The sequence below is a fragment of the Euprymna scolopes genome, chromosome 31 (assembly GCF_053919585.1).
Source record: "Euprymna scolopes isolate OS-2025 chromosome 31, ASM5391958v1, whole genome shotgun sequence".
Taxonomy (NCBI): domain Eukaryota; kingdom Metazoa; phylum Mollusca; class Cephalopoda; order Sepiida; family Sepiolidae; genus Euprymna; species Euprymna scolopes.
The window spans coordinates 92,508,222-92,520,609 of NC_136512.1; the positions used below are offsets into that span (position 1 = coordinate 92,508,222).

At 32.6% G+C, this 12,388-nt stretch overlaps 1 protein-coding gene across 3 annotated transcripts in view; it reads left to right on the forward strand.

Moving 5' to 3' along the window:
- LOC145255858 (sodium/calcium exchanger 1-like) overlaps positions 1-12,388 on the forward strand; it is a 628,006-nt gene that overhangs the window by 598,491 nt on the left and 17,127 nt on the right. For all 3 annotated transcript variants that reach the window (XM_080114626.1, XM_080114623.1, XM_080114624.1), the window contains one exon: positions 5,875-5,988. In XM_080114626.1, the coding sequence (XP_079970752.1) occupies positions 5,875-5,988 (114 nt within the window). The remainder of the gene's footprint in view (positions 1-5,874; positions 5,989-12,388) is intronic.

Sequence of the window (12,388 nt, forward strand, 5' to 3'; positions counted from 1 at the left end):
GATTAGTACAAATCCTGTTGGATAAGGTATGCCCCCCTCCAGTGATCGATAACATAACAACTTGTATTCAATTAATCATACACAACACATCGTTTGTAATATGTATTGTTTTAGCTTTAAATAACCCCAAATCAGTTGATATGCTGAAAATCAACTGAACCTGTCTCCTTAAATGCATACCCAATGAAAAAAAAACTCTTTACAACTTACAACAATTTTTCTTTATTTTCTTTATTTTCTACTACAGTTTTCATATTATGCTCTCTTCAAAGAGCCACATTAACTTAACTCCATTTTATTCTATTGTTCATTTTTTAACTTGAGTGAAATAGCAAATATATAATCTTAAAAACTATTTACTTTTTATGCTAGATTCTGCTTATACTAAACTAATCCTTATGATGATGATGATGATGATGATGATGTGCACTATTGCTTGAATTGAGTATTGCTCATCTCTTAAGGTCAAGGTTGACAATACTTTGAATGTTTTTTTTTTTCTTGGATATCAGATAGTCCAGATGCATATATAAAGGAGTGTGTGATGACTTTAAACTATATTTTAGTAACTTAAGGATCTATTTTCTTAACTATGATACATTTTTTATTTTAGCATTCCTAGAAGGGTATAGACGCTGTGATCTATTTAACATTTGTTTTTTTAATTTCATTTACATTACACGTTTCTCCTCGTAAAAATATTCTCAAATTTTCCTGCATCACATAATAAAACAAATCAATCCACTCTCGTATGGAGTGATAGGCAGAACAATGATTTTAATCTTAAACTTTGTTTTAAAATATGAATCCATTTTCTTATTTTTGAGCTACTTCTAGCAAAAGGAGTTTAATCAGAGCGGGCAATAATAATTCCATAAACAGAATAGTTTTCCGCTCCTTTCATGTCCACTGACTAAAAGAATTAAAATCAACATAATACTACTAAAACTCATCTCTATAATTTTTATTTCAATTTTGATAAAATCAATTACATGATTTTGGTTCTAGAAAATATCTCAAATTTAAGCCACTTAAGTTGTCTTAAGAAGAAATTGAAATTCAGGAAATCTTGCTTAATTAGTGTCTAATAATAATGAATCACTTTCAGTGCAAATCTGAAAAAATATTAATTTTCAAATGAGAGGTTGTGCTCATATTATACCCCCTAAAATCCCTTTAAAATACTATAAATAATTTAAAATTTGTAGAATATTTATCAATTGATGTCTAATACCTATTCTGCTTTCACAGATTGCACAGGATGCATTTTAATTTTCCTTTTTACCTTCTGTGCATAATATCAAAATAAACTAAATATAGCCTACATTTTCCCACTTACACTTAGCAACTGTGTTTCAAAATTAATAAAGTTCGATTAATTAGTTTTTGAGTGAATCCTTTAGATTAAAAAATATACACATATCAACAAATCTAAGTTTATATCAAGATGGAGTTATTCTATCCCAATAGAAAACCAAACATTTTCTTGTCCAGTGATCAACCTCTTTGCGTTTATATGGAAATGATCCTCAACCAGTTAAAGATTGTTTGCTTACCTTTAATGATAAATACATCAAACTTTTGAAAGCACAATTGCTTCGGTTTTGCACCGCATGAATGAGCTGCACCAAAGACAGCAGTATGTGCTATTTCTGAAATAGTTTTTTTCCTGTTGATTGAGAAACGACTGAATGCTCCTTTGGAGTGCTGGCAGAGTGCTCCTTTGGAGTGCTGGCAGAGTGCTCCTTTGGAGTGCTGGCTTCACTTTCCCCACCTTCATGACATTGTCACATCTTCCTACAGTGGGAAGGAAGTAAATAAAGATTCAACAGCTGGTTTTGTCTTTCATCAGTATAAACTAATCTCTAAAAATTAAGAATAACTGGATATCAGTACAAGGCTTGTTCCTTCCTCGACTTAAAAAAATAGTTTTAACATATCTTTTCCATAAAAAGGGTTCGCACTAGCAACTTTACCAAAATAGATTCTGCTTCAATTTCTATCTTTTTTTTCTTAATTAAAACCATTAAATGAGACGATGATGCGTCTAATTGCTAACAAATTGCAAACACCAAGGTAAGTGAGCTGCCAGGTTTTGTAGTTGTAGAAAACTAACCAGAAATAAATTCGATGCCAAAATTAACATTTGCTTGCATAACTTTTTTTTTTTAAACAGGCGGAGATACGGTTGACGATTTTGCTTTTCAGTGCAAATTCTCATTTGATAACAACAAAAACAAAAATTTTGTTTAATTTTATTCAAATATGAATTGAATTATTGCCTTTTTTTTCTTTTCATTAAAATTGTTAAAATTGTAAATATTTGTATTTTGTTTAAAAAAAAAAATTTTGTTTTTTGTAAATTTTTTGTGAAGAGATTTTGTCTGTTCGTATACTTGAATATAAACGAAATGTTAAATTAGTTGATTAAGAACTTCAGCCAAATCATCACCCCCCTCCCCCAAAAATGAGATTCGATTTTTTATCCCATTATCGGTGGAAAGATGAAAGGAAAAAAACAAAACAATTTTATAATTTAGAGTGGGAGATCAGCTTTGTATATAAAGTTAATGTTGAATCATTCTTTTTTTTTTTTTTTTTTTTTTTTTAACAACTAACCCAGTTTTACTGGTAATGTCGAAAAGCATAATCATCTTAAAATGTAGCCCCCACCCCCACCTCAAATAAATGCACAGGATTTATCTCCCATAAAAAATATTGGTTGAACCGCTTTAAAACGCTACAAATGAAGTGATTTCATACTCAGTTTACATGTTAAACTGGTCCCTCAATATAAATTCTAAAATAGTTTTGATTTTAACATGTTTTTCTTTCAACTTCATGTGTCTCTTTTTCTCGCATCAACACAACTTTGATAATCATAAAATGTATGTTAAACTTTGCAATTATGTGTGAACACTCTGAAAAGCTAAATGGAATGAAAGAAAAACATGTTAACTATTCATTATTCAAAAAATGCAGTAGTGTATAATCCTATTTAAAAATAATTTAATTACAAATTCTATCCACCATAATGTATTTGAGTTCATTTATAAACAAGTCAGCCATTTTAATCGTTTGTTAATAACTACTTTGTGGTCGTTCAAATGTAAATTCGTCAGTATTTAAACTCTTTAATAGAAAGTTATTTTTCTGCCTTTAAAAATTTTATGCATTAAATATAAATATATCCTGATGGATTCATAAAATCTAATTTATTAAAATAAATTGTGTACCAATTGATCTCCTGAGGATGTCTTGAATTGTTTTGGTTCTTTAATTCTGCAGAGTGTACTTGTCCTGTTTGGAAAAGATCAACTAATGCCAAAAATCTAAACTCAACATTGAACAATACCTGCCACTTGATCACTGGTTGCCTGAAGCCTAATAACCTGCACTTCGTCACCAATATTGTCCCTTCAAATGTGAGATAGCCAGCCGAGTAGATATAAAAACCTATCAGTAATGAATGCCATCTTCTTCATTGACATGAACAGATGATCTAATGACTGAAGTCAAGGAAAAGCTTCCTTGATCATATCAAACCTCTAACATATCAGCAAGTGACAAGACTATGGCTGTGCAGCAGAGGGCTAGAAGAATGGACTCTCTTCTGAGGCCCTCCCTTCCGGTTCAGAAGCATCTTGGCTAAAGTGGAAAACACTCAACTGCCTGATAACAAGAATGAGATCAATCAAAAGTTGCTGACCCAAACATCTGCAAATGTGGAGAGGAGGACTATACAATGCAACATCACTTTGTCTTCCCTCTACTGCACAACTGGTACAACTTGAAAGATCTTGCAAAATACAATGATGCACAGGATTACAAAACTATTATATGACCACAAAGATATGAAAAGAAGTCCTTTAACTATTCCTTATGTGTGTGTGTGTATATATATATATATATATATATATATATATATATATATATCTCAAACAAGTTTAAATATATTTATAAAATGAACATAAACTAGTCTTCTTTCAAGTGTGCTCAATACAAAGTAGAACCTTATAAATATACATAATATAAGCATTTAAGATGGCATATATATATAACACACACACACACATCTACTATAATATAAAAGTCACTTTGTGTATGAGTTCCTTTCTCATAGGTTCCAAAACAGCTGAGCCTATCTTTTGCAAATTTCGCACAAAGCTAATTTATATGTCTAGTAATGTTCCTAGATGTTTTGTACAGAAATTCATTCAATAACTATCGGAACTTGAAAAAACTTGATCTTAAAAATAGCATTTCGTTTATAGATAAAAAAGAATAATTTTTACAGGGGAATATTTTGTTACACTAGCCAAGGGAGATAATAAAATTTCAGTAAATTATTTCTTAAAAAAAAGATTTAATATAATCTGGAGATACAGTTTAGTGGTAGAGCATTTGACTACAGATGGAATGATCCCCTGTTCAAGCCCAGTCGTACCTCACCATTTTATTTTAATTTTTTTTTTTATTAATGAGTTCAATTTATGATAAAAGAAGAGGTATCTCTTAAAATTGCCACAAATCATTTCTTTGTTTGCACATTTTAAAACTGAATATTAATTAAAAGTAACTTTTCCAGGGCATTGTGCCCAAATATCAACTGATGTGATATTGTAAACAAACACAGACAGAATTTGATGAACGACATTATCATTATTTATTTATTTTTTTTTTTTTTTCAAATTAGTCCACCAGGCAAATTATTCCTTGGAACATATAATAATCAATAGAAGATTAATTCGCTAAAAATATATACTCAACCTGCATAAATTAAAATATCCTGTTTAAGTGTATTGTACAACTAGGCAATGCCAGGCTGCCAGTTAGTGTGTGTGTGTGTGTGTATATATATATATATATATATATTTAATATTTACTTCAACAATGCTCGGTGCATGAGTAGAATTTAGTAGTTGTATGGAAATATATTTATGGCAAGTCAGCTACATCACAACGTCTATATTTCACTCTAGCAGGGAATCGTTCAGGCAATTATTTAGTCTGATAGTTTTTTGTGGGGATAAAACATGGACGCCTCTATAACTTGCCATAGATATATATATTCATTATGGACAATATTTCCAAAAAGGTTTTCTTCAAATCATAAATCCATTTTGCTTTATTGTACAATACTGGTGCAGTTGAAAAATTCTGTTAATAAAAAAACAGGGATACCTTGCATTGTCTGGAAATGACTAAGGAATTGTGTGTCCTCTTGCACACATTTTAGTGTATTGCTGTTATGAAATTCTATTCAACTAAAATCAATTTACATTTAGGAAGAACAAGTAAGTTTCATCTTATGAAATGCCTTGTTGAAATTATTTATTTTTATAAAGTTTTCTTTTTCCGCTTGCATTTGAGATTCCAATAAGCAGTGAAATATTAAATAAAAAATATATTAAATGTAATCATAAAGAAGTGGTTATGCATGAAAAACATAGATAAACATGGAATTGTTTGATGAAATATATTAATAGATTTTGCTTCTCCAGGTGAGTTTGTTGATAATTAACATTTCTTTGTGACTATTCACATGTATTGACATTAGTTTCACAATTGAATGTGCTTGCATATTTACTTTCGGACACCTTTTCATTATTTACTTTTTTTATTTCTTAGGTTAATTTGGATCATATTAGCAATTATGCTGAGATTTGTTTTTCCTAATAATTTTTTTTTTTTTTTTTTTTTTTTTTTTTTTTTTTTTTTACAAATGGTCAACACATCATTTTCATTTTCTTTTTTGTATTCGTTAAGTCTAATTAATCATAGCATTTTGTGCATATTTTATTTATTTATTTATTTATTTTTTTTTTGCGTGTAAATAAATTTTGACTGATTTTGTACATGATATTTTGTCAGGTGACGATGAGGACGAAGAAAGTGAGGAAGAGAAGCTTCCCTCCTGCATGGATTACATCATGCACTTTGTCTGCCTCTTCTGGAAGGTTCTTTTTGCTTTTGTACCACCAACAGGTAAGTGCGATTGACTGAAGATATTAATAAATCAAATATTCAAATCACATTCAGTTGTGGAAACAGTTTTATATGGATTCAGATCCATTGCCAATGTTGCTGGTAAAATGCTTGAAAGGTCATGTCACTTCTGATGCAGTTCTTTATGTATACAAGAGTCAAATACGTCCTAAGATGGAGTACTGTTGCTACATATGAGGAGGACCTGCTAAGAGTACTTTTCATACCTGGACAGGATACAAAACTGTCTTTTAGATCTAGGCAAGGTATGAACCCAGAATTTTCATCCATCAGTAAGTAAAATGGCAAAACCTTTAACCAGAACTAGCTCTCATAATTACAAAGCTGTTTAAGCATTGTCTTAGAGGATTGCTTCCCAACGCTCTGGAAAACCTCCTCAGTATGCCCCGTGTTTAAGAATTTAAGAATTCCGGTGATCAATCACCTTCCTCTTAGTACAGACCAATAAGTCTCCTGTGTGTCATGAGTAATTTGCTGGAATCTGTGTTAAATAGAGAAGTAGTCAACTACCTCAGTAAAAATAAGTTTTTTAGGAACATGCAAAAAGTCCAAAGTAATTCACATTTGTATTTTCTCCCAAACTGAGGATAGAAGTTAGAACCGTCAATTTTCAAGAGAATGTCACCTTTACAATTGAATTTTTCCAAGTATTCTAACAACTGCGTCACAGGTCCTTGCTGACAATTCTAGTACAAATTTTAGTATCCTTAAACCACTTTTATTTTTAGATATAAATATCACTATATATTATTACATATTATTACTATGCTAGTAGCAAAGGGAGGGAGGGCGAGCTGGCCCTACTCGGTCGTAATGCTTTAATATATTTTAATTAATGCAGATTTCGTATTTATTATTACAGAGCCAATTCTTTATTAAATATATATATATATATATATATATATATATATATAGCAATGAAATCAAAAGGATGTAGTGTTTCTCTGATATATGCAATGGTAAACTATAATCTATATATATAAAAGCGAAAATGCGTGTATGTATGTATATATGTATGTATGTGTGTTTGTTTGTCCGCTCAAAACTTTCGACACACAGAACAAAAATTCACAAACTTGGTATCATATTGAAGCCCCATCCTTTGCCCGAAAAATTGGCCAAAAATGTTAATTTTTTCACCTCGAAATCAACAATTTTCGACAGGGGTGGGGGGTGGGCAATAAAAACGGTCCTCTCGTGACGACGACCGGTTCTATGCATGCGTCAGATGACGTCATGACCAGATTTACTTTAAATAGTTAAAGAACTGACTAAATTTCATGTACGTCGTGTTAGCTCAGTTGGTTGGGTCGTTATCTAAACCTTTTGGATTCGAATCATGGTGTGAGATGTCTTTTTTTTTTTTTTTTCAATTTTTTAAATTCAAATATTGAACCAGTGTTATTTAAGCCATTTTTCACGTAACGTTTGTTTTTCTGTTTTTTGTTTTTTTTTTACTTCGCTTATCCACCCCCGGCCACACACCCAAAAACACCCAGGTATCCACCAAATTTTTAAATTTTAATATCGAAACAGGCTTATTTAAGTCATTTTTCACGTGTTTTTTTTTTAACATTCGTTTTTCTGTTTTCTTTTTTGTTTTTCAGATTTTTACATTTAACATCGTTCGTTTGCCATATATTAGGGGTTTTTTTTGTTTTTTTTCCGATGTTTTGATTCCCCCCCCCCCCCCCGCTTAAGTTTTAATGTTCGTTTTTATGTTTTTTTTCTTACTTCGCTTATAACAAACAAACCTGGTCATTGACCTCATTAAAAACAACTGCTGAATAGCTATTGTTCACATTGTTGTCGTCGTCGTAACGCTCGCACAAAATCTTAACTCTACGACTTCCGTGTGGGCACCTTTCAATTTTGTTTTTACTTAAATAAATTCAAACATCTTTCAGTAACTCATTCTGGCTGGCCAAACGGTGCATGTTTCACATTTTATTTTCCAACTTCGCCTCAGGGCTTCGGGTTCGATCCTACCAACTTATTAAAACTCCCCCCCCCCCCGGTTTCTTTTTTAGCTAAGAGCACAGACATCTCGAAACACCCAGGCAACGCAAGGTACCCCCGCTAGTCTAATATAAGTATCAGTATTTATATATAGATAATTTAATCCCAACCAAATAAAAAAGTTCAATATGCAAAAGTGAGTAGAGCTTATTATAAGAATAGCATTCTTTGAAACTCCGCGGAATAAAGACTTTGTAAATTGTTTTTTTGGAGTATTCAATCGAACAATAAATTTTGATTGTAAAGTTCAACTTAGTTTTAATTTTTTTTCTCTTATATATATATATATATATATATACTAGCAAAAGTACCCGTCATTGACTGGGTTCAAAAACAGCCTACAGAAAATGGACTCTGATTTCTGAAAGTACTAGCGGGGGATACGCAGCGTTGCCCGGGTGTTTTTGGGTGTGTGTGGTCGGGCAGAAGTGGGGGGGGGTATTAATGAAAACCTAAGCATAAGCGAAGTAAAAAAAACAGAAAAACGAATGTTAAAAAATCTGAAAAACATGTGAAAAATGGCTTAAATAACCCTGCTTCAATATTGAAATTTAAAAAATCGAAAAAAAAAAAAGACATCTCACACCATGATTCGAACCCAAAACATTTAGATAAGAGTCAGCGCTATAAGCAACTGAGCTAAGTAGACGTCGCCAAAATTGTGTCGCTTTTTCAAATATTTAAAGTAAATCCGGTTACGTTGTATGACACATGTGTAGAAGCGGACTCGTCATGAGAGGACGGTTTTTGCTGACCCCCCCCCCTCTGTAGAAAACTACTGATTTCAGGGTGAAGGAATTAACGTTTTTGGCCAATTTTTCGATATTTGTCGGGCGAAGGTTGGAAGTTTAAAATGATACTGATCTGGCGAAAATCTGTGACCCGTGTGGAAAGTTTTTGCGAGACATACAAACACACACACATACATGCACATATTTTCGCTTTTATATTTATAGACTAGCGGGGGGGGGTACCTGGCGTTGCCCGAGTGTTTGGAGGTGTGTGTGGTCGGGCGGGGTGGGGGGGATGTTAATGAACACCTAAGAATAAGCGAAGTAAAAAAAGAAAACAGAAAAACGAAGTGAAAACTTATCTGAAAAATAAAGCGGGGGGGGGGTACACGGACGGTGGGAGTTGGGGGTTAATCAAAACATAAGAATAAGCAAAGTAGAAAAAACACAAAAAAACTAACGTAAGGCAAACGAACGATGTTAAACGTAAAAATCTGAAAAACAAAAACAAAAAAGAAAACGGAAAAACGAACATTAAAACTTCTGAAAAAACATGTGTAAAATGGCTTAAATAAGCCTGTTTCAATATTAAAATTTAAAAAATTGGTGGGTACCCGGGTGTTTTTGGGTGTGTGTGGTCGGTTGGGAGGGTAGGGGGGTGTTAATGAAAACCTAAGAATAAGCGAAGTAAAAAACAGAAAAACGACCGTTACGTGAAAAATGACTTAAATAACCCTGCTTCAATATCAAAATTTAAATCGAAAAAAAAAAAGACATCTCACAGCACGATTTGAACCCAAAATGTTTAGATAATGACCCAATGCTCTAACCAACTGAGCTAATACGGCGTACATGAAATCGTGTCAGTTCTTCAAATATTTAAACTAAATCAGGTTATGACGTCGTCTGATGCATGCCTAGAACCGATCTCGTCATGAGAGGATGGTTTTTGCTGCCCCCCCCCCCGTAGAAAAGTGTTGATTTCAGGGTGAAAAAAATTAACGTTTTGGCCAATTTTTCGATATTTGTCGCGTGAAAGATGGGGCTTTCATATGAGACTAAGTTTGTCAATTTTTGTTCAGTCTGTCGAAAGTTTTTAGCACACACACAAACATACACACATACATACATAAATTTTTGCTTTTATATATATAGACTAGCGGGTGTACCCAGCGTTGCCCGGGTGTTTGTAGGTGTGTGTGGTGTTAAATAAAAAAGAACCCGGCGAGGGGGGGGTAGAATCGAACCCGAAGCCCTAAGGCAAAGTTTGAAAATAAAATCGGCCAGCCAGAATGAGATAGTGAAAGATGTTTGAATTGACAGGTGCACGGCTGGAAGTCGTCGAGTGTTACGACGACGACGTAGGTTTGTATGTTATAACCAAAGTAAAAAAGAAAATAACGTTAACACTTAAGCGGAAAAAAAAATCACAAAAAAAACTAACGTAAGGCAAACGAACGATGAAAACAGAAAAACGAACACGTGAAAAATAGCTTAAATAAGCCTGTTTCGATATTAAAATTTAAAAAATCAAAAAAAAAAAAAAAAACATCTCACACCACGATTCGAACCCAAAATGTTTAGATAATGAACCAACACCTTAACCAACTGAGCGAAGGCAACGTTCAGAAATTTGTTTGGTTTTTCAACTATTTAAAGTAAATCCGGTCACAACATCATCTGATGCATGCGTAGAATCGGTCATTGTCACGAGAGGACTGTTTTTGTTGATCTCCGCCCCCTGTCGAAAATTGTCGATTTCGGGGTGAAAAAGTTAACATTTTTGGCCAATTTTTCGATATTTTTTAGAGCAGAGGATGGAGCTTCGATGTGATACCGAGTTTGTGAATTTTCTTTGTGTCTGTAAAAAGTTTTTAGCAGACATCGAAACATACATACATACATACATTTTCGCTTTTATATATATATATATATATATATAGATGATAGGTTATGAAAAGGAAGGGTTGTAAATTTGGGTTGAATTTGGGGGTATCAAAACCAAAGCAAAATATGATGAAAATAAAATAGATAAACCTCATAATTTATTATACCATACCTGTTCACACTGAAACACCTATCACAATATTCTGTGGATCTATATTAAAAAAACCTTGTTAAACTTTGTGACATATTTCCATTCTATTGAGGTCTGGTGCGAACGAACACCCCATAATTTTATTATACCATATTTCTTCAAACTGAAACATAATTATCAAATTATACTTACGCAGATAGATATGAAAAGTCTTTATTAAAGTTTGTGCCTATTTCCATTCTATGGAGGCCAGGCACGAACACAGACCCCACAATTTTATTATACCATCCCTATTTAAGTTAAAACATACTTATCAATGTACATTATTATGTACATCTATATCAAAAACACTTGTAAACGTTTTTTTTTAATTTTTAAATTTTTTATTTCCATGCTTTGTGGACCAGGCGCGAACGCAGACTCCACAATTTTAATGAACCACCATTCTGCCAGATCAAACATACCCATTCCTGTGTCTCGATACATTTTCTATCATTATATGCAATAAGTTTTTTAAAATAGTCAACCATATAGGAGTCTATTCGTGACCACTACCGTTTGAGCTATCAACAGATAGTTTAATTTTAAATCTTTCTTATCTATTTCAAGCTATGAATGAATTTGTGCATGCACAAAAGTAAAAGATATGGCATTAATCCATTCTGGCGTTAGTGAAATCGCCATATTGTGGGCCCTAAGTAAAATTTTATACACTACATATTTAAAATTAGTAACAAAATACAGTACAGTATGTAATACATATGTATATAATCAAATAACATTATAAATAATACCATAAGATGGTATTAATAAATATATAACTACTGCCTGGAAAAATATTGTAATCTACATTGCAATCTGAAAAAACCATATCCTGGAGCCACCATATTCTGGGGTTCTACTGTGTATAATATATATATATTATATATATATAGTTAACCACATCTGACTTTTCAATCTCTCCACATATTACGGCTTTTCAACGTTTTTCTAGCTTTAATTTTAGTGGATGACATGCCTCATCATTGTATAGTTTTCCACATTTATATGGTGAACTGTATAGATGGTCGGATAAAGTTCAGATGGTTCAGTAATGTCTGAACATCTTCTTGGTGTGTCATCCACATATTGCAGTCACATTGTTGACTTTAATGGTGTTGATTCTAATGCCGTTTCCTCAAATTATTCCATATATACATGAGCTTGTATTGGGGTCAGTGGTGATCCCATCACCAGACCTTTTTCCTGCAGATATGTATCAGATCCCATCATGAAGTATGTAGTTTTTACATAGAATGTGAACCTCTCCATTATATTGTCAACTAGCAATGGGTGCCCGGCGTTTCCCGGGTGTTTTGAGGTGTATGCTGAGCAAAAAAAAAAAAAAAAAAAAAAAACGGTCAATTTTTTTAACTTTCACCCCTATTATGACCCCTTAAAATTTATTGTTTAGGGCTCAAATAAAGTATTAAGTTAGATCCATGTCCAAGGAACCTATATCTAAAATTTCACGTGTTTAGACCCAAAATTATAGGAGGTGTTTGGTAGAGTTCTCAAAGGTCAAATCGTTGAACTTTGACCCCTTAATCGC